Source organism: Cebus imitator, unplaced genomic scaffold (genome assembly GCF_001604975.1).
Source record: "Cebus imitator isolate Cc_AM_T3 unplaced genomic scaffold, Cebus_imitator-1.0 Scaffold55, whole genome shotgun sequence".
Classification (NCBI taxonomy): domain Eukaryota; kingdom Metazoa; phylum Chordata; class Mammalia; order Primates; family Cebidae; genus Cebus; species Cebus imitator.
The window spans coordinates 6,648,372-6,671,387 of NW_016107370.1; the positions used below are offsets into that span (position 1 = coordinate 6,648,372).

General features: G+C 37.2%; 1 protein-coding gene and 1 non-coding gene across 2 annotated transcripts; one reads left to right on the plus strand and one right to left on the minus strand.

The window, feature by feature from the left end:
- Positions 1-3,549: 3,549 nt before the first annotated feature.
- SERPINB3 (serpin family B member 3) lies at positions 3,550-10,549 on the minus strand. Its single transcript, XM_017528776.2, has 8 exons — positions 10,508-10,549; positions 9,714-9,901; positions 9,460-9,516; positions 8,056-8,184; positions 7,181-7,298; positions 5,625-5,767; positions 5,173-5,328; positions 3,550-4,392 (listed from the first exon to the last, which is right to left on the minus strand). Exons 2-8 carry the CDS (start codon positions 9,873-9,875, stop codon positions 3,991-3,993), a joined length of 1,167 nt encoding a protein of 388 aa, XP_017384265.1. The 5' UTR covers positions 9,876-9,901; positions 10,508-10,549; the 3' UTR covers positions 3,550-3,990.
- Positions 10,550-13,311: 2,762 nt separating this feature from the next.
- On the plus strand, positions 13,312-13,442 carry LOC119471310. Its single transcript, XR_005200339.1, has one exon. It is a non-coding gene; the product is annotated as a small nucleolar RNA SNORA38 (small nucleolar RNA).
- The last annotated feature ends 9,574 nt before the right edge of the window (positions 13,443-23,016 follow it).

The window sequence follows — 23,016 nt, forward strand, 5'->3', positions numbered from 1 at the left end:
CAGGATGCAGAGCTTTCCTATGATGAAGACAGGAGACATCAGGATCATCTTCACTGGCTGTCTCAGCATTGCCTTGGAGGTCACTGATGTGTCACTGCTGGAGCAGTCATAAACGTGGCTGTGCTGATGGGAAATTCATCCAATGACTCATTTGTCATGCTCAGCTTATCTGGAGGTGGTCCTCACTTTAGTCTGATCACTATCCAACTTAAAAGACACTCAAAAACGCAAGCTTTGGTTTTTCTTAAAATTATTATTGGAGAAAAAATATAGGTACAAAGTTCTTAAGGAGAAAACAATTGCATTTGAATAATATAAGTTATGTAATATCTTATGAATATGTTATGTAATATTTTAAATTATGTATCTTTCTCACTTCCTCCCATTAGGGCAAATTATTAACAGTAACAGAAAAAACACAACCTTAAGACTTTAACCTCTTAGAAGGCAAAGGCTGGCCCTATCCTCAGTGGAATCATACAAATAGCTGTTTGGGCAGACATTATGGAAAACATAATAAAGTTTCTTCAATCATAAAAGTCCTTCAAAAAGTTAAAAACAGAGCTGCCATATGATTTAGTAATTCTACTTTTGATTATGTTTCCAAAGGAAATAAAAGCAGTTATGTTGGAAACACATGTTTATTCCCATATTCATTGCAGTATTATTCACAATAATCAAAATATGGAATCAAACCTTGTAGCTAATAACTAATGAATGGATGAGGAAATTGTGTTATATACGTGGACAGTAGAATACTTACCCTTTAGCGTTAAAAAAAGGAAGCCTTGTCATGTATGACAACATGGTAAACCTGGAGAACATTACGTCGAGTGAAATAAGCCAGGCAGAAAAAGACAAATATTTCATGATCTCTCTTACATGAGGAATCTAGAAAGGCTGAACTCATATAAATAAAGAATGAAATGGTGGTTACCAGCAGCCGGGGAGTGAGAGGGAATTGAGATGTTGGTAAAAGGACACAAATTTCCGTTAAATAGGAGAAGTAAGTTCAGGAGATCTATTGTACAACATCGTGACTACAGTTAATTCATTTTATTTTTGAAAATTACTAAGAGACTAGACTTTCAGTGTTTTTAACCACAAAAAAATTATGTGAGGTAATGCATATGTTAATTAGCTCTACTGACTCATTCCACTGTGTCTACATGTTTCAAAACAACATGTTGTATAAGATAAATGCATACAGTTTTTATCAATTAAAAATACATTTAAAACCAGTATTTAATGAAGAATATTTTTTCACCAAAATATGTGTGTTTTGGACCATTCCTTTTTTCCTTTTTTGGGTCAACTTTATAGAGGCATACTTAATTAAAATAAAATTTAAGTGTGTAGTTCAATGACTCAAGGCTGTTTTCCAATGTGGTTGCACCTTTTGTATTCTCATCAGCAGTGTGTGAGCATTCCAATTGCTTCATATTCTTTTCAAAACTTGCAATAGCCCAGTATTTTAAATTTTATTTTTGGCCACCATAATGCGTACAAAGTGGTATTCCATGGGGAGAAGTTTCGAAAGCACTTCAATTTTGCCTTTCTTATTAAACTTTTCATTTAGTCATTTATTGTATATCAGCGTGGACTCATATACTGTTTTGTTCAGCAGATTTTAATTCATTATTTTAAAAATCAAAAGAAAAAATGTGACTTTCCCTTCAGTTTCTTTTGCAGATGGCCACAATGCAGGTGTAATTGGCTTTCTGGCTGGAATATAAGTAAATATTTCAATTCTCATAACAAAATATCAACTATGCCCTATACTCTATAAAACGCTAATGCTTATGAGTCTTTGTCTTAACATTTTCATTATTCTAAAGTCCCTTCTTCTAAACCCAGAAAAATTAATAGTTGAAAGATATGGTCTAAAGTCATTATAACAATCAGTTCTTCAAAACTTTCCACTCTACCATTTTCAGCTTCATTGAATCATTAGAAATTAATTATCATCTATTTGACAGAATTAGAGCTTTATAATTCCTTACAATTTCTCATTTTAAAGTATACTTCAAAATCATAGGTCCTAGCCGAAACTTCCGATCTCTTCATATTTCTCACAAACTTAATACCATCCTTATTTGACCTCGTTAAGTGTTGTAATACACATCTATTCTTCAAGGCTACCACATCCTTCTTTGCTTTCTTACCCCAGCTGCATTCACTGAACAGATTGTTCATGTTATCCACTCTCTGGCTAGTCTGTCAATTCCCTCAACAACTCGACCAAGTCTCATAGTTAAGTAGGGAAACCTTTGTTTTCTCTGCCTTGATCTTGGACTGCTGAATCTTGCTGAAGAAAATTTCAAACTTGCTCAAATCCTCAAAAACTCATGTTTTATGAAACCAGGTGAGACTCAGTACTGACTGGGAAGAATCTACGGGAGTAACTACGGAACCCTAAGAAAAGCTACTTTCTAGAAAATAAAAATGATCAGTTCCTGGTTTTACACATATTGGCATACTTCAAGGTCAATTACAGATTCTTCTTTCTTCTAAGTTTATCCTTTCTCCCTAGGATCTTATCTTTGCTTTTGGCTACAGTTACCATATTTATCCCAGTAGCTCTAAAGTACTTATACTGCATATCACCAATTTAGAGCTTCAGATCATATTCTGTTTCTGAGATTTAGACTAATATGTTCAAGTGCCTGCCAGGCAAATACATTTGAATCTTAAAAGTACCTCAAATTCAACAAGTACATATATAAACCCATGATCTTTTTTTCTCTCAAAAACAACAATGTTGGCCAGGCACGGTGGCTCACGCCTGTAATCCTAGCACTGTGGAAGGCTGAGGCAGGTGGATCACTAGGTCAAGAGATCAAGACCTTCCTGGCCAACATGGCGAAACCCCGTCTCTACAAAGAATACAAAAATTAGCTGGGTGTGGTGGCACACGCCTGTAGTCCCAGCTACTCCGGAGGCTGAGGCAGGAGAATCGCTTGAACCCGGGAGGCACAGGTTGCAAATAAGCTGAGATTACCCCATTGCACTCCAGCCTGGGCAACAGAGCGAGACTCTGTCTCAAACAACAGCAACAGCAACAGCAACAACAACAACAATATTTTCTTCCATCCAACCAATTGGCTAGGTCAGAAACCTGGATGTCTTACTGTAGCTATTACTTCCTAAATAATTCCTCCAGGCTGTTTCTTTCTCTCCATTTCCACTCCCAATACTCAAATGGTTTCCTAATTTATATATAGTAACCACACTGTTTATTCCTCTCATCTATTGATATCAGAGTAGCCAGAGATGTATTTTCAAGATGCAGATATGATAATTTTATGCCTCTCTTTAACAAACAAACCTGTAGCAAGCTTCTTATCCCTTTTAGCATAAAATAGAAAGTTCCTAATGCGGTTTACAAGGTTCCTCATGTTTGGGATCTGCCTTCTACTCCAGGCTCGTCATGAAGCACTCTTGTTTTGAATTTTCCTTTCTACATGATTAATATGTTTCTAAATTATTTTTCCTATATGTAACTGGACACTTCCCCTATACTGAGAGAAAAAAGGTAAAGCAAAAATTATTTAAGTAAGTCATTATTTTATTGATAATGTATTTTATAGAATCACAAAATTTAGAAACATAAGAAGGATTTCAGGCATCACCTAAATTCAAAGAAATACGGGTTTCTAAGTTGCTAAATTTGAAGAGAAAGTATGATTTGGTTTGGTTCATCTAAAACGGGTCACAAAGAGAATTATGTATCAAATTCAGAAGATAGAGTATTAAAATATTCATCTTGATTTTTCCTCAAGGAGAATTTTTCTGGAAGAAAAAGTAGGTATATGTGTGTTTATAAAGAGAAAGAGAGACAGGCATGCTATTTCAATCATTAAATTCTTGATGATGACTATGAGATTGAAAAGAAATATGAGTCAAGAGAATCTGTTGTTGCCAGCAATCGGTTTACCAGAACGACTGTAGGTGAACATTTTGCCAAAAGGAGTGACAGACTAATTGTGTCTAAGGGGATGAGAATCTGCCAAAGAAGAGGATGCTGTTGGTCTTATTTTGCCTGATGAAGAATAGGAAAGGGTGATTACAGTGGAACTCTTCATTAGTTGAAGGAGCTGATCCTACGGCTGTTACTACCCCTGTGGCAGCTGCAGCCTCCGCTCCCTCCTCAGTGACCTCCACAAAGGCCTTGTGTAGAACTTCAGATACCACGAGATCCCGGTTCCCAGCCATGCCTGAGAGGTCTGCATCACTGAAGACATCCACCATTCCCATGGTTCTCAATGTGTCCTTGAGATCATAGGCCTCTTCCACTTTGAACCGGGGTAAGTGTAAATTCACACGTGCCTCTCTCATATTCTGCAAACTTGTCCATTTCACCAATTTTTCAGCAGTGAGTTTCTCTTCAAGCTATGCAAATGGAAAAAAGAAACTGATATGACTAACTAAAGATCTCTAATACGCCTTAACAATCAATTGACTATATGGAGAATCTTTATTTTGGCAATAACTGTAAAATACAGAAGGTTCACTTCATTAGATATTATTCTAATGGGCAAAATGAGTCCTTAATATATAAATATGTTTGATTATATGTGTATATGTATATATATTTATGTACATATGTATGTAAAAACAGAATCATGTTTTTACATATATGTAATGTGTATATATGTCTGTATACAAATATATAATACATATGTAAAAATATGATCACATTATTTTGTACACAATGAACTATATGTCATTATTTCTTGTGCCACCAGCCTACTACATGTATCAGTCTTTAATAGGCTTTTCTTATTTTCCTGTACACATTATTTAGTACATATTGCGATTAGTATATACCCTAAATTTCTATTCCCTTTTTTGCTTGGTGTGTTTGTAAACTTTCCTCACATTGCTATATGTTTCTCCCAGTCAAGGTTAAATTGCTGCATAATAATATCGTCAAATTGATATCCAATGCATGTAACTATAATAAATTAATAATTAATTAAGCCTTCAGTTCCTGTCAGGCCCTATGCTAAAATATTTGTACATGTAATATGAAGCTGAGTCATCATTCCTCATTTTGAATTTTTCATTATTTTGACGTAACTTGGTCACAAGCTTTTACCTTGTTTAAATTTGGTATCTTAGGAAAAAAGTCAGGGAGTAGAAGGAAGAGTTGTAGCTGCAAGTTTTTACCTTCTGCAGACCATCAATTTCATTTGGCAGCAGCACAATCATGCTTAGATCTTTGGCTTTGTATGGTATTTCCAGGACCTTTGCCTGGACATCCTCCAGCAAGGCAAAATTAAAGAACGTGTATTGCCTCATCATCTGTACAGATTTGTATGTATTCTGCAATAAATCAATGTGTCCAACAAATACCAAATGAGACACAAGACAAAAAAGAAAATATTATTGAGATATCAACACATCCTTCTTCATCTAAGAAATAACCCAGGAATTTAATGAGTTAGAGACAATAGTTTCTTCTGGTATTCCTAACTAAACAAAGTTATAAGACTAAAACAAAATAACAGACATGAAAACTTTTATTTTTCACTTGTCATGGTACTTTCCATCAGAAATGTTTAAATTGAACATTCCACATATTAATATATTACATTATATAAATAAAATATAGAGAATACCTTGTTTGGCCAAAATTTTTCCTCTTTAGTATTTTCTTTATTGAATTTCTTCTCCCACTGCCCTTTGAAATAGATTGCGTTCACAAGAACCAATTTGGTGTCTCCGTCAATACTCTTATTAGGAAATAGGTTTTTAATTTTTTCTGCAAGGGAAAGAATAAAAGAGTCTTTTTTTCTTTTGAGACAGAATTTCACTCTTGTTGCCCAGGCTGGAGTGCAATGGCGCGATCTCAGCTCACTGCAACCTCTGCCTCCCAAGTTCAAGCAATTCTCCTGTCTCAGCCTCCTGAATAGCTGGGATTTCAGGCATGTGCCATCACATCTGGCTAATTTTGTATTTTTAGTAGAAACGGGGTTTCTCCATTTTGTTCAGGCTGGTTTTGAACTCCCGACCTGAGGTGATCCACCTGCCTCGTCCTCCCAAAGTGCTGGGATTACAGGCGTGAGCCACTGTGCCTGGCCTAAAAGAATCTTTTTACACAAGGTACAAATGATTTGTCTGGAAGATGCTTCACAAATGTTCATGACTGATCATTAATTATTCACCCAAATCCCTACTTTAGACTCACTGACTTTGATCTTTAAACCATTAGACTTACTGACCAATGGTTCACCAGATGCAGCTTTCTTCAAGGCTCCAGCTGGATAAAGTTACCCTTGGTGGAGACATCACTTCTTGTGGTAGAGAAGGAGTTCAGGTTCTCTGTCTCTGAGTGACTCCAGTCATCTGACATGGAATACTGACAAACTGATTTTATCTACTCTTTCAACATATCTCTTTCCTTTCTCCCTCTCTCCTCTTCCTTTTTTTTTTTTTTTTTTTTTTTTTTNTAACTATGTGGTCCCAATTCAGAGGAAGTAGGCCCTGATTGCTTTATAGGACAAGTGATATGAGCTCTGTGATATGAAACATATGCCCTGTGCTGTCAGACATTACTTCCTGGGTTATCTTCCTATTCAGTCTCATGTTGAGTTGCAGTAAGTTTGACTTTTAATGAGAGGTGGGAGGTAGAATAGATGTCTATAGTATCTAGACTTTGTTCAGCTCTTTTCCTGTGATGGGGAAGACAGCTGTGATAATCCCTGCAGAACGTGTGGACAGAGATGTGGTCCAGGCAGCTCCAGCTCAGATGGCAAAAGGCTGATTTACTGGAAAGCTGCTTGTTTCCCAATTAGTAAAGGAGAAGGGAGACACTTTCTAATGTTTTCTTTTAAATATTCATCATAAAAAATTGGCTCCGATTTAAAGAAAAGAATATGATCTCAAAATGGGCCTGAGCAGAGACAGGGGATCCACAAAGCTGTTATCATCCAGGGACATGTGCAAATAATTCTCCAGCTGTGTTTCCATCTAATTGGCTTCCTGTGATTTCCTCTTTGGTTTCCCTAGGCTCTCTTCATATTCATGTAAACAAGTCCTTCACCTGCATTGCCCTCCTGGGCTCTCCCTGCAAACCCATCTCAATCCCTATCCTCGGTCCCTCATGCAGTGTCAGGCACAGGGCTGACTCGCGTAGGTTTCTCAAAGGTGTTTCTATAATGGATGGCTCTCCTACCATTCGTTTGACTTTCCACCCAGGAGTTAATCTTCTTTCGGCTTTCTTCTGGAGCTTTTACAAAATCAACAGATTCCACACTGGTCTGGTAATATTTCTTGATGGCATCTAAATATTCCTTTGGGATAAGGAGGAAGAAAGTAGGAAGTAAGAGTAATTTATGTAACTATATATTACAAATTTAGTGATTTATAATTATAATAAGCTGAATCCAGACCCTGAAGAGATGCAGTATCTCCTGTCCATGCATATTTTTATACAGGTGCCATGCAAATAATACAAAATAGGAGTGTGGAATGGCACAAGAAAGGGGTCACTGAAGGCCAATATTATCTGGCAAAAGGCAGAAGCAGAAGAGGCCGTGGTTTGCAAACTGCAGAGAAGGTTTCCCTGAAGGAGATTCATTGCTTCTGAGACTTCTCACCAGTAATTTCAACCATGATGTTTCTGACCTTAGTTTTTATCTTTCATGCTGTGTATTCGGTATTTCCTGGTATTTCCCCAGCTATCCCCAGGAATTCACCCAAGCCTGCCCATTCCAATAATATCCCATTAGCCATACATTCCCCACCAAGATGTATACTATGTGACTGAGTAAGTGCCAGTTCATTGACGGTGTTTTATTATTTGCTGCTACCCAAACTCCTCCTCTTTAATTGCAAAATTATCCCTAAATACACACTTCCCTGATACATTGTCGGGGTCTGGGACACTCCCGTGGGGGAGACTTGTGGAAATGGAGCTAATGCACTCTGAGTAAATGCTTCCCACCTGCGTTAGTCAGACTCATGAGCCTTAGCTCTCTTCCATGTGGCCAGTCAGAGACACAGACGCCAGGCTGCAGATGAAAAGTTCGCAGGCCAGGTGAAATTTACCTTTAAAAATTGATACGTCTTTTCTCCGAAGAGCTTGTTGGCGATCTTCAGCTCATATGCATCAGTGGATTTGTTTAATTCAGTCAGAAGCTTTTGAAACTGCTGGTGAACATTTCCTGACTTATCAACCTTCAAATGTCAGAAAAGGAGCTCATTGAATTATTGTATCAATGTGAATACTAAACCCATGTTAAGTGTGTTAGATCAATCCCTAAAGGCTAGTAGTCTCAATGATGATCTTTGTGCTTATTCCCTGATACTTGGTGTATTTCACCTCAAACACCCTTCAAAATACACATTATGTTTGACTTCTTCCAGAAAATTCTTCCTGCTCTAACGTACTCCAATCTTTTCTCTTCTGAACTAAAGCTGCAGCACTGTCTACTACTGGATTTTCCCCTTGTTGGTTTAAATGGTTAGGTTTAGTTTCTCAGTTAAACTTTCAGCTCCTTAAGAGCAAGGACCATATTTCACTTCTAACAACCATCAAGGATGTGAGTATGTTGAAGTCTGGATATTTTAAATAGATTATGCCAGGAACCCCTGTTATACCTCTTGGTGGTATCACCTTGTAAGACATATTGACTGATCTATGGCGCTTTCCTCATGATGGTCATTTTCTGTACATAATAACAGTGTGTGCCAGGTACTTGGCTAAGGGTTTTACACGGGTAACTCTTAAGTCTTTAGTTCAATTCAAATGAAAACAAGAAAGCTCAGAGAATTAAAAAAAAAAAAAAAAAACCTCTTTATAGAGACATACATTAGAAGTGCCAAGTTTTGAACCTAAGCCTGTTTAAATCTAGAACCTTCTACTTTCCAGCAAAGCGTTTTGCACAATTAAGGCTCTAAACCAATATATTCCATAGCAATCATTTTCCAAAATATACTGGACTTATGCTTATTCCTCTTAATCTCATTAGTGACTCAATTAAAATTAAATTATTTTTGCAACATTATTGTGATTGGTATATTATAGCTATTTTATAATAATAATATATATTATGACTTTTTATGGGCAAGGCATTTGTTGTAAATGTTTCCATGTATTTGCATGTATTGAGTCAGATTTTTTATTACCCTTTGTTTTCTGGGATGATGTCACTGGGACTGCAAGCATTGTGTCCTGCCTGTGTTCATTATTTGTGAAGGGCAAAGCTGGAATTTGAACCCAGCCTATACTGGTCCAAACCTATGCTCTGAAGCACAGTGCTGTCTTTCAGTAATGTAAAAACATGGCATAATAATAATGTGCCATGAATTGCCAAATCACTCTGTATGTCTCAATCTTTTTGTCCAGGATTTCCCCTAAAAATAGCCGTTTCTTAGTTTCTGTGAAGTTCCAGGTTTAAACTATGATCTGCTCAGGTATCTGAAGCTGAACCAAAGTACTCTGTGGCTCACCTGATATGTGGCAGCTTTTTCTGTGGTGTTCTGTGTGACTTGATCAAAATGAAGAACCTGGAAGAGACAGGAAGCAGGACAAGAGAGCTTTACTCAAAAGATCTGTTTAAGTCAGTGGTCTCACAGTAATGGGAATTCCTGCCCAGCCCCCTGTGCTACCCATCAGGCCACCAGATCTGTTACCATCTGCATGCTAGCTGAGAGAACTACAGAGAAAAACTGCAACAGGTCAACGTAATGAAGCTGATACCTACCTTGTTAATTTGTTGTGCAGTGTTTCCTTTGGCCCCTAAGAGGACCATCCCTAATGCTGTTGTGATGCTGACAGGGGAATAGAAGATGTTCTCTTTTGATTTTCTGAACTGTTGGAACAGGTCAAACAAGAACTGGGTGTTGGCCTCACTGAGGGAATTCATGGTGAACCTGATGTGATCTGGAACTCCTGGAAAAGCGTCAAATTCCTTTCAGAATGACTTTCATAAATGGAGTGTCATTTTATAGTACAATTTTCTTAAAGAAAATGACATATCTGGGTTGTGAGATTTTGACAAAGTTTTTCCTTCTTACTTTTTAATGTTTCAAGCTTTCTACAATGTGCATATATTAAATACATTAATCTCATAATTAGAAGACTCACAAGATTACTGTTTGTAAAGACTATTGTAAATAAGTAATAGACCATCTTTATCTTTCCTTCATTGCTGGCTACACTAGGGCTAGATAGGAAGTCTTTATAATGACTGCTAAGAGGAAACCTCTGTGGATCACATCCAACCAGCTCTTAAGAGACATCCCTGATGTTTCCTTTAAGGCTCTGTGGCTGCGAGGTGCTCTCCTTCTGTGTTCCTAAGGGTGTTTTTGCTTACATGGAAATAAGCAATTTAGATAAAGGACAAATCAGATGAAATAGGTATTTTAATTTTGCCCCAGCAGAATAAGTAAAATATAATCAGACAGAATGAAGGAAATGCATGATATAGAACATAGTATCATTATTATGCTAAAAAATAATTTTTATTATTAAGTTGGAGTGGCTTGCAGCACTTACCTGTGTTCCTAGAGGAAGCAGAGGTGGGCAGGGAGCCTGTGCGTGTCTGTGGAATGAACGGTGAGATCCTGAATTTATGCCTCTCCTCTTACCGCCTCTGTCAGCACTGCAGTTGGTATTTCGTTACTCAGCTTCAGATTTCGCAAGCAGGCTAACATTCACCTTTATGAGTATGAAAATTGTTGACAAAGGACAGGATTACTGTTCTACCACTGTATTTCCTTTTTAATCGATGGGAAAAAATGCAAATCAGCAACCACTGGCTCATTCGAAATGCATGTAGCTGCCTTTCTAATACCAGTGAGAATAAGGTTAGAATTCCAATTTCCTCTCATTCATTTCAACTCCATCCCTTTGTATACTACTCCAGCTGTAAAAAACAAAAAACCAAAAGAACATTCTTTTCTTGGATGTTGAATTGTCTTTAAGGCACACGTTGAACACCAAACAACTAAAAAGCTTACATTTCCTGTTTTTCAGTTCTGAAGGTTTTTGTCATCCTATGAATTTCCTTAGCAATTTTTCTGTAGAACCAGGAATATAGTTCTAATTCTTAGTCCAAAGAGACACCGAAGAAGTGTGCTTGAGTATCTCATAGCATACTATGGAGAACAGGATTCCATTGCCTTCTCCCGCATGCTCTGCTTTGGCAGTGATCCTACCAGTGCCCCTTGCAACCATTCCAGATGTTTTCTGTTGCTTAGGGTCAGTGAGAAAGTCATTGACCTTGCTGAGTCATATAGTTTGGCTGTGTCCCCACCCAAATCTTGACTTGAATTGTATCTCCCAGAATTCCCACTTGTGGTTAGAGGGACCTAGGAGGAGGTAATTGAATCATGGGGGCTGGTCTTTCCCATGCTATTCTCATGATAAAGTCTCATGAGATCCGATGGGTTTATCAGAGATTTCTGCTTTTGCTTCTTCCTCATTTTCTCTTGCTGCCATCGTGTAAGAAGTATCTTCTACCTCCTGCCATGATTCTGAGGCCTCTCAAGTCATGTGGAAATGTAAGTCCAATTAAACCTCTTTTTCTTCCCAGTCTCAGGCATGTCTTTGTCAGCAGCATGAAAACAGACTAATATACTGAGTTAACAGGCCGACAAGGAGAAGAAAAGTCGAAACAAACAGGAGCCATTTTGAATGGCAGCTTTCTAATTTTTTATTTTAAAATGATACAGAAAAATAAGTTGCTTGAGCTGTTAGGATCACAACATTTCTTGGTGGTCCTACCATTTAGCACCTGCCTTGAGACTCATTCCAGTGTTTCTTCTGGAATATCTTGTAATTTGAGGAATGTCTATGGCCAGGGAGAGGATTGTTGTCCAAGGCCATTTAATCCAATATCTCCTTCATTACCAGAGTAGGGAACTGTTTTGTGGACCCCCTTTTTATTGAGATATAATTTATATACCATAAGGTTCACTATTTTCAACCGTACACTTCAGTGATTTTTAGTACATTCACAAGGTTGTGCTGTCACCATTATGATCTCATTCCACAATAATTTTACTACCACCAAAAGAAAACTTGTACTTCCTTTTTCCCTCTCTCAAGACCCTGGAAACCATGAATCTACCTCCTGTTTCTATGGATTGTCTCTCGTAAACATTTCATATAAATGGAATCATACAGTACTTGTCCTTTTGTGATGGGGGGCTCTTCTTTCACCAGTATTATTTTCAAAGTTCATCCATGTTGTCACAGAAATCAGTACATCATTCCTTTTTGTGGCTAATATTCCATTGAATGAATATACCACATTTTCTTTATTCATAAGTTGATGTACATTTGTGTTGTTTCTATTTTTTTGCTATTATGAAAATGATGCTCTGACCTTTCGTGTACATTTTTTTCCATGGCATACGTCTTCATTTTTTTGGGGTATATACCTATGAATGAAATCACTCGGTGGTATGGTAACTCTAGGTTAATATTTCCAGGAAATGCCAGACCCTTTTTCATAGACACTGCACAATTATGCATTCCAACTGTCCGCGAATAGAGTTCTGATTATTCCACATCCTTCCCAACACTTGTTATTGTCATGTGCACTTTTTAACAGGAGCCGTGAGTTTGTTTTTTCAGCACATCACAAAGTCATAGGTAGATTCATCTACAACAAGTTTCCAGTAACACACAGGATGGACGTAGGGGATGGAAGGGAGAAAGGGAGCTGTGTTTCCAGTCGGAAAGTTTCTCACCTTCCTGTTTCCCCAACCCCCAAGAAATGTTGTTCTTAGGTCTCCTGTATCAATATATATGTTTCGAATCTCTGAATGAGATTGGGAAGTATAAGTTCCCTGATTTAAGTTGGGGAATAGACTAATGGGGTGTTGATGAACTAAAAAGTCCAAAGATAGAAGAAAAAAAATAAAAGGAAATATCTGAGATGCAGAATTCCAAAAATGAAGAATGGTCTTCTCTGCTGAGTCTGTATCCAGGGCTGTAAGACAAAAATGGACCTTCCTCTGTATGGAATAGCCTGGGTTTACCTGGGTACCAAAGAGAAGGAACATAATGTCTATAGAACAGAAGCAAGAAGCTCAGCCTGGGAATGGAGGGAAAAAAACAGGATAGCAAACTGAGACAAACTGGGGTTATAGGGAACCAACCTATGGAAGAGAATTTCAGACTATGGCTAAATCTCCTCAGATGCTGAGGTTTGTCACGAAGAGGTTGAACTCGAGGAAAGGTACTAACTGAAAATGACCAGGAGTTTGCTTATATTTAGAGAACTTGCATTAGTTCAAATGAAAAATCATTTCCAGCATTTTTTTTTTCTGTTCCTAAAAAGTGCTCCAGATCCCTTCTACAAAGCCATGTCTATAGTTCCTTATCTTTGGACATGTAAATATTGGAGGCAAAGAAATGTGGACTTGGAGAAATCTGGGGCCAGCTTGCTCTCTGCAGGCTCAAGATCAACCATCCCACATAGAAAAAAAAAAAAAGTGCTCCTGGCATGTGATAGACAGCATAGACAGGACATATCCTGATGTCATATGTTGTCACAGAAAATGCGGCAATTCCAAGAAGTTTTTTGCATGTGAACACTTGCCAACTTATGTCTCTTGGTATTTCATAAACATACACTAACTTCATTGGCTCCAGGAATCCAGAAATTAAATTAAATTAAAAACAAATCCTCAATGGGAATTTACACTTTCAGGAAACATCCTGTCATTACTAATGCCTTTATAGGTTGGTTAAGAAACATCTCCTAGATTTTCCTGGAACTCACTTCCTTATGAAGGCTGTAAAGTTTAAAGAGGACATTTTATTTATTGTTTCTTACCTATGTGCTTCTGCCTGTCTATAGGGAAACTGGTTAGTGGAGGAGATTTGTCAAACATTAAAAAATAGAATATATGCCAATTGCCTTATTCCCAAGGATCTCTCTACAGATATAGGTATGTGTATATTGAACAACCTCAGAACAAGATTAATTAACTTTCCTGTTTTAGTTTTCATGAGGGAAACAACTCCAGTAAGGTTTGAAAAGAAGAGAGGGCAATAGTCTCATATGTAAGTACAGCTTAGAGCACAGACAAAATGATATTATCTCTTCCTTCTCTCCCTCCTTCTTACTCCACCAACACCACCAGGGACAGACATCATATTTACTGTATGTTTTCAAACCAAACCAAATCTAACCCTGTCCCCTTGCTGATCTCTTAGAATTCTCTCCCTGATTCCTCTTGGCCTTCTTTTTCTGTTCCTAAGAAACATCATATATTGATGTTCTCCCTTTTACTAGAACTATCTTTCTTCCCCCTTGCTTTATCTGCACTGTGGATTTTCCCCGATGGCTGCATGTCCCTTGATCTTTTCTCATGGGAGTCTACTCACTCCCCTATTCTGATACTAGGAAACCAGGACGCAAGATCTTCTCCTTTGTTTCCACTTCCTTTTCTAGCCATTGATTTTCTCTGTCTTCAATGTCCTATTTTAATTTTTTTGACCATGCAGGTATATCATGTACCTCCTACCATCTTCTATGCTGCTCCTTAATATTCACTAAGTAATCTGTTGCCTGTCTACTCTTTATTCAAACTGCTTCAAGTTTTCTGAGTGACTTCAAAGTTTTCATTTGATTGGCAACAAAGAGCCAATTTTATTTTACATTTCTAGTTGAATTTCCTCTTGTAAATTGTCTTTCTTTTACCCTTTTGTTCATTGGAATCCTGGTGTTTTCTTGTGTACTTGAATACGATTTTTATATAAAAACAACATCAATTATTGTTGATGCTTATCTCTGGAGTATCAGTGGAGATGTGGAGCTCTAAAGACGTAAAGAAATTTGCCCTTGTGGGGATGTGGCTGTGCTGGGTATCTTATTTTGCTTCTTCAACTACACCTTTCATTCTTCTCTACCTCCTATGGGTTCTAAAAAGCTGAGTTGTACAGAGACATAATAAGGCTCCTGACATCCAGTTAGATTTGGTCAATGACAGGCACCAAGAGTAGGTCAGCATTAGGTGAAGACAGAGTGCTTAACCAACTGTCTTCCTCTCTGTGAGGGTCATAAGGGATGTTTGCATTATTTCACCAAAGGTTACAGAGCTTATTGGGCAACTTTTCTAAAACTACATTTACTTTCTCTGGGGTTTGGTGATGACATCACCATTTGTCCTTCTGGACTAGAGTTAGAATAGTCTCTTCACTGCTGCTAGATCTTGCATGTTTCACTGTCCTTTGTTGCTTTCCCTTAGTCCTAATCCTACTGTTGTAAATAGTCCTCTTCTTGATTACACATTTGATGGCGCTCTTTGTTTTCTGTAGTGACCCCTGTTAAAAGTAAATACTTGGCATCAGGACTAGCTGCAGAAAAGAGACCTCCAAATGGAATTCTGAGACTGAGTTGTTTACGTGCTGAGAAACAGACGCTGGAAGGAAATGGGACACTGGTATATGGCATATGATAGGATCAAAATATCACTGACGGAGACAAAACATGAAGGGCAAGTAGAAGTCAAGGTGTTAAGATTGTGGTGTTTAGTTGCTCTACTGACAAAAGTGATTATAAAGGTTATGGGCCCAGTGGCTTCCTTTTCAAGTCTTGAGAAATTCACTTCCATTCAAAATCCCCAAGGCATTTTTCATAGACCTTGACAAGTAAATCCTGAAGCAATATGGAAGTTTACAGTGGAAAGATTCTTACTCTTTTTTAGGTCAGGAAAATGCATTTAAAACAACAGAGGGATTCACATCAATAATACTATTATTTTTAAATTTTATTTTTTATTTTACTTTAAGTTCTGGGATACAAGTGCAGAACATGCAGGTTTGTTACATGGGTATACATGTGCATACGTGAGCCATGGTGGTTTGCTGTCCCCATGAACCCGTCATCTAGGCTTTACACCCTACATGCATTAGCTACTTGTCCTAATGCTCTTTCTCCCCTTGCCCCCCAATCCCTCAACTGGCCCTAATGTGTGTTGTTTCCCTCCCTATATCCATGTTCTCATTATTCAACTCACAGTTATGAGTGAGAACTTGTGGTGTTCAGTCTTCTGTTAATGTGTCAGTTTGCTGAGGATGATGGCTTCCAGCTTCATCCATGTCCTTGCAAAGGACATGATCTCATTCCTTTTTATGGCTGCATAGTATTCCATGGTGCATATGTACCACATTTTCTTTATCTAGTCTGTCACTGATGGGAATTTGGGTTGGTTCTATGTCTTTGTTATTGTAAATAATACTAACTATTCTTAAATACTTGGGGTTGGTGTGATGTGGACAAATAAAATGGATAAAAATGCTGTTGAAAATGTTTATTGGCACAACTATTTTGGAAAAACTTGGCAATATGTGGTTATTTAAGTAATTCTATGTTTAAATATATACCCTAGGGCAGGCGCCATGGCTCATGCCTATAATCCCAGCAATTTGGAAGGCTGGGTGAGGAGGCAGACTACTTGAGGTCAAGAGTTCGAGACCAGCCTGGCCAACATGGTGAAACCCGTGTCTACTAAAATTACAAAAGAATAAAAATAAAAATTAGCCAGGCATGGTGTGTGTGCCTGTAATCCTAGCTACTTGGGAGGCTAAGGTGGGAGGATTGCTTGAAGCCGGGAGGTAGAGGTTGCAGTGAGCTGAGATTGTGCCAGTGCACTTCAGCCTGCGGGGCAGAGTGAGACTCTGTCTCAAAAAAAAAAACAAAAACAAAAACAAAAAACCAAAAAAACTATTTCTCTCTATGTATACCCTAGATGAACCCATGTACTATGTTGCACAAGACACATACAAAGGAATGAATTGCAGCATTCTTGCCAATGGAGAAGAATTAGAAACAACTTAAATGTTATATCAAAAGACGAACAAAGAAAAAATTAAGCTAGGTCTATACAGTGGAGTATTCTACAGCAGTGAATCTAAATGAACTGGATAGCCATGTGTCAAAAAGAATAAATATCTAGCAAGGAACTGAAAAACAGAAAAGAATGTGTAAATATCACTTATATAAAACCTTTTAAAAGCACCTATAACATTATGTCAGTAATGTATTATATTTTAACATAAGAATGACAATATATTAACTTGTGTCAAATTTAGGTAGTAGGCATATGAAGTTCTTAAACTGTTTTCAGAATCTTTTTTAACAGTTAATTTATTAAACAAATTGATAAAAATTGTAGATATTAATGGTATACAACATGAAGTTTTGATATATGTACACACTGTGGAATGGCTAACTTAGGCTAATTAGCATATCCATTACCTCATATAATTATCATTTCCTTGTAGCTGGATCACTTATCATCTACTCTTTCAGAAATTTTCAAGTATACAATATATTGGTGTTAAATTGTATTCATGATGATGTAAAATAGATGCCTTGAACTTATTCCTCATAACTGATATTTCATATCCTTTACTAACATCTTCCCAACCCTTCCACTTCACCAGGTTTGTAGCCACCATTCTATTTTCTGCTTCTATGAGTTCGATGTCTGTAGATTCCACAAACTATGAGTTCACTGTTTACAGAGAAATTGGAACTCTAGCAATTGCATTGCTGGTGGGAATGTAAATTGGTGCAGTGGCTGTGGACATCAATACAGCAGTTCCTCAAATAATTAAATGTAGAATTAACATATAATCTAGCAACCTTACTTCCAGGTATGTACACAAACGAATTGAAAACGGGGACTTAAGTATAAATATAAATGTATATGTAAATATATATATATTTGTACACCAATGTTATTGTGGCACTATTCAAAATAACCAAAAGGTATAAACAACTCAAATGTCTATGGTATATGCTGACAGTGGAATACAATTCAGCCTTAAAAAGAAACAATATCCTGATACATGCTACAACAGAGATCAACCCTGAAAACGTTATGCTGAGTGAAATAAGCCAGAAAGAGAAGGACACATATGATTCCACTTATGTGGGGGATCTAGAACAGAAAAATTCACAGAGACATGAAGCAAAAGAGTAGTTATCATGGGCTGGGGGAATGGGAGAATAGGAAGATGCTGTGTAATGGATACAGAGTTTCTTTTATTATCCTCCTCCTCCTCATCATCATCATCCTCATCATTATTACATACAGACAGGATCTCACTATATTGCCCAGGCTGGTCTCAAACTTGTGGCTTCAGGTGATCAACCTGTCTTGGCCTCCCAAAGTGCTGTGATTACAGGTGTGGGCCACCACACCTGGACAATACAGAGTTTCAGTTTGAGACAATAAAGAAGTTCAGGAGATGGATGATGGTGATGGTTACACAACATGTGGATATACTTAATACTACTGAATGTAAACTTAAAAATTGTTAAAGCAGTGATTTTTATATTCTGTATATTTTACCAAAATTTAAAAAACTCATGAAAAACAATCTCTTTGGTGACTTACTAATAGCCTCCTAATAATACTTTCTCTGTACCTACGTGAATTTTCAAATCTATTTGTCTCTGTTGCCCTGTCTTCCTTTGAGTTCTATCTTTTGTTTTCCTGTACATCTCTGACATCTGGTCTTCAACTTCTTCTCCACTGCCATCCCTTACTTGCAGACATTTCCCAGGCAACTATCCCATACATTTTTCTCTCATCCTCCTTGGGTGATCTAATGGGTTCAATCTGGAAGTTAGGTCATCTGTTTCCCTCAGCTTTGCCCTCTTCCCTCCTTTCTCCCCCATCTCTGTGTCTGATTCCTTCTCTGACATCTCCCATCTCCACTCCCTTAACTCAACCTTTCCCTTCCATTTTCTTTGGATCAGTATTTAGCATTTTTAAAATTGATTGATATTTTACATGGTTTTAATCAGTCCTTAGTGAAAAATGTATTCTGTAACCTGCTATGGTAGCAGAACAATTACTCTGCCTCCTCTCTCTTCTGTTACATGGCTCTGTTAATATTTCTGTAGAACAAGTGCTGTTCTTTGGAATGCCTTCACGTAACCATAGAGGTACATTATTCTCTATGCACCAAGTCTGGCTGCAACCAGGAATCATTTCTGGCTGCTTGACATTATGATGAATGCTTCTTGAGGACCAAATGGGACGCAGGGATGGTTACATACTATGTTTGATTGTCTTTTTAAGCCCCTTCAGTGATCCTTTCTTTGTAAAAATGGATTCTTAGTTATTGTCCATGCCTAAATGGTAGGCCAAGTGAGAAGTCTGTAGCATATTGCCTGACGTAGGGACTTATTGACAAAAGAGATTTACCAAGGTCCCTTTATTTTTGGGTGAGAAGTGACTTGTTAAGCGCCATCCTCTGAGCCCAAATTTCTGAGCCAATCCCCTCGTCACACCCTTTCCATCTCATTGCCTCTAGAACCAGCCTCTTCCTTCTTGGAAACCGTCCTGCCTTTAACATATCTTTCTCCAGGACTTCCAGGAGCAGTGACCATCACTTCCTTCTTCAGTCCCTCAGTTGCCCAAGCCTGATGAAAGCTACTCCTATACTTATGAGTACTTCTCTGTTACTACATGAGAACACTCCCGCCTTTGACTTGTCCCACGGTGTCATCTCTAAAATATGAGGGTCAGTGATCAAATCATGTAAATTAATTATAGTTTATGTTAAAAACTGTTCCTAAAAACCACTGCATAAAATTGACTATTCAGTCAATGTTTGTTTTGATTTATAATATTATTCCAGGGATGCTTAGCTTTGCTTCTTTAAAAGTTACTATTTTTAGAAAAATTACCAAAATACTGGAAACTTGCCATAGTCAACTAAAACTGCAGAAATGTGTGTAGGAAAATGTAAGAGGAGTCTCCTCTTTTACATGGCAGTAGTAAAAGTAATGACAATTTTCCATTCGTACTTTGGCCTCTTCCAATCCTTGACTTTTGTCAAATTGCGTTCCCTCTGCAAACAAAGCAAAAGAAAATCTACAGAAGCTACTGAATATTCTACATGTTTTTTTCCCCCATGAATTTAAATGTGACAAATTCCTTTCTATTCCTCTCAATACTTCCTAGCATAAGAGAAATACCCAATGAGGTAAAGCAGTATATGTTATGTGACTGATATTTTAAATTTAACTGGGATGTTTTCCTGAATATATATTTTTATGCTACATTGAATAAACCTATTACATTTTGCAATTTCTTTCAAGTTTGTTGCGTATTATTTAATAAATATATAAAACTATTTTATCAAATAGATAGTTTTTATTCATTTATATTTTATTACTTTTATTTTACTTTAAGTCCTGGGCTACATGTTCAGAATGTGCAAGTTTGTTACATAGGTATACATGTGCCATGGTGGTTTGCTGCATCCATCACCCCGTCATCTGGTTTTAAGCCCCTCACACATTAGGTATTTGTCCTAATACTCAAATAAGATAATTTTTTTTGCCATGAAATGTTTACTCCTATTACAAGCGATCCTCATTAAATTTTATCTTATAAAATGATTAATGTTTTAATCTCCTATTATTAACATCTAAGACTCTATGTAAGATGCAGAGTCAAATACATTTGAAAAGTATTTTGCCTACCAAATCGTTGTCCTGAATGAAAGACCACAGAAAAATTTTTGTCCTTGTTCACTTCATAAAGAGATGCAACCACAGTGAAAATTAACTTTTGTGTTTAATAATTATTTATCAAAACTTAAATATATGTTTTTTCAATTGTATACTAACAAGTATAGTGAGAACTGAATCCAGATGAAGCTTTTTAAACATTTAGAACAATGACCATGGGCCATAAGAACATTTTGTATTTTAAATGCGTGTACATACTTTCATTTCAGAGAAATGTGGCAGGGTTATCAATAAAAGACTTTCAAATGTAAAAGTGTATTAAATTAGAAGAAAATTCTTTGGAGGAAATGAAGTGGAAACACCAAGGTAAAAGGAATGATGTAAAATATCTGAGTGTTGAAGGGGTTTTTCATGTGAATTTCATGTTTTTCATGTGTATTTATTAATGATGGTGGATCTCACATGCTTAGATTTCACTGCGTGCCTGTAAAGAGTGATAGAGCTGTTTTATTTTAAAACAACAGCATTCACAATTTGCCTGAATTAAGCCCTCTGCAATTATTTAGATTATGGGCAAAACTTTATCAGCTTGGAAATGTGCAAGAAATATATGCTTTTTTTTAAAAAAAAAAAAAAAGAAAAAAGTTATAGTGTGTTCCTGGGCAAAGATTTCAGAGTTCACCAGTACCTTGTTGGGACTGTGTAGCACATTGCTGGCCACACTGCTTGTGACACCGTGTGGCAGTGGCTGCAATAGCACTTCAATAGGACAAGACTTCCTGGAGACAAGAAAGGGTTCTGGTTCTTCCACTTAAAGGCAACGGCTAGGCTGAAGATTCCCCTCCTCATCCCTAAAGTTATTAAGAGGGGAAGGATCATGGGAGAGAGAATAACATCATCCCTCAATAGGATGGGGAAGCAATTTCATCTGATTATGAAAAAGAATGTGGACTTATTTAATGATGCAGTTTTTGCCTAAGTTCTCCCTGATCTTTCTGATGAGAGATTCTCCATGTGTGATCTGTGGATCCCTGAGAATTCCTGAGACCAGGAGATCACAACTAATTTTATGATAATACTAAAGCATTTTTGCCTTTTCCACTATATTGCGAATTGTGTTGATGGTAGAAAAGTGATGGATAGGACTATTGTAGTTTAGCATGAAGTAGGACATTTTGGCTCCAAATTGGACTGGTAGTCATGGATTTCTCACTGCCACACATGTATGAAAATGTTTTCCACTTCTGAATGTTCTTGAAGAAGCAACAAATACTGTAGATATTTATTAAACTTCAACTCTTGAGTACATATCTTCTAATATTTGGTGTGATAAAATGGGAAGTATCTGTAAAGCATCTTTAAAAACTTGGAAATACTTATAGTTTCGCAGGAAATCCCCAAAAAATGCACAAGAACGTTTTCTACCAGTTTCCCCCAATAACAGTGTTTTACACAACTACAATAAAAGTAGAAAATCCAGGAACTGACATTGGTGCAATCCAAAGGCCCTTCAGAGGAAGAAAAGACACCTGCTCAAGGTTTAGAGAATGAATAGGAGCTCATCAAGTGGGTAAGTCTGAGATGGGGTGCATTACAGCAAAGGGAGGAGAGATGCAAATTGTGTTTGGGGAAGAACAAATAACCCCATTTTACTAAAGCAAGAAATGCAGGAAGAGATGCTCAGATGAGTGATGAGATTGGGAAGGAAAAAATGCCTAATGAAGAAGGCCTCTTGTGTCATGATGAAAGACCTGAGTTTTTTCCTGAAGGCCCTGGGGAACTATTGAAGGGTTTAAAGTATGTGGGTGGTATGACTAGGTTTGTGTTTCAGGATAATAACTATGGATTTTTTTTTTTTTTTTGAGAAATGAAGGACCAGTGACAGGAAGCCCATTAGGAAGGTTTGCAATAATGTATTTAGGTCATGAGATCTTGAGCTAATGCAATCCATGGAGGGAGGAATATTTACGAAGCAAAAACTACAGGGCTTGGTAGTGGATGAAGTGGAAGCAAAAGGAATCTAGGATGACTCACAGATCTCTGACTTACGTGGAAGGATTTAATGATGGTACCATTAACTCACATGCTCAGTTTGGGAATGCTCGAGTTTAGCTTTTTAAGAAACATCAATATGTACATAGGTTGTTTTGCTGGCAGAGAGTATTGTAAAATAATCAGGTAACAGATACATATTTGGATGTCATCTATTTGGGATGTTGTTAAAACAATGTTAGTGGTTAAAGTCATCCAGAGAGAGAGAAGACATAATATAAGAAAGCAAAGGATGAAAACTAGGAGAAAACCAGATGGTGGAAAGAAGAAAAGGAGTTGGAATAGTGCGCTGAGGAAGATGAGAGAAGAGAAATGAAAGCTAGAAAAGAATGTTCAGCATGCTAAATGCAGCAGAAATGTACAGTACAGCGGATGCCCAGACATTTGGTTTCAGGACTCCTTTAACTCTTCAGAATTATTAAGGATCTCAAAGAACTTTGGTTTATGTGCGTTTTTCTAATGATATTTACTGCATCTGATATTTAAACTACAAAGTTTA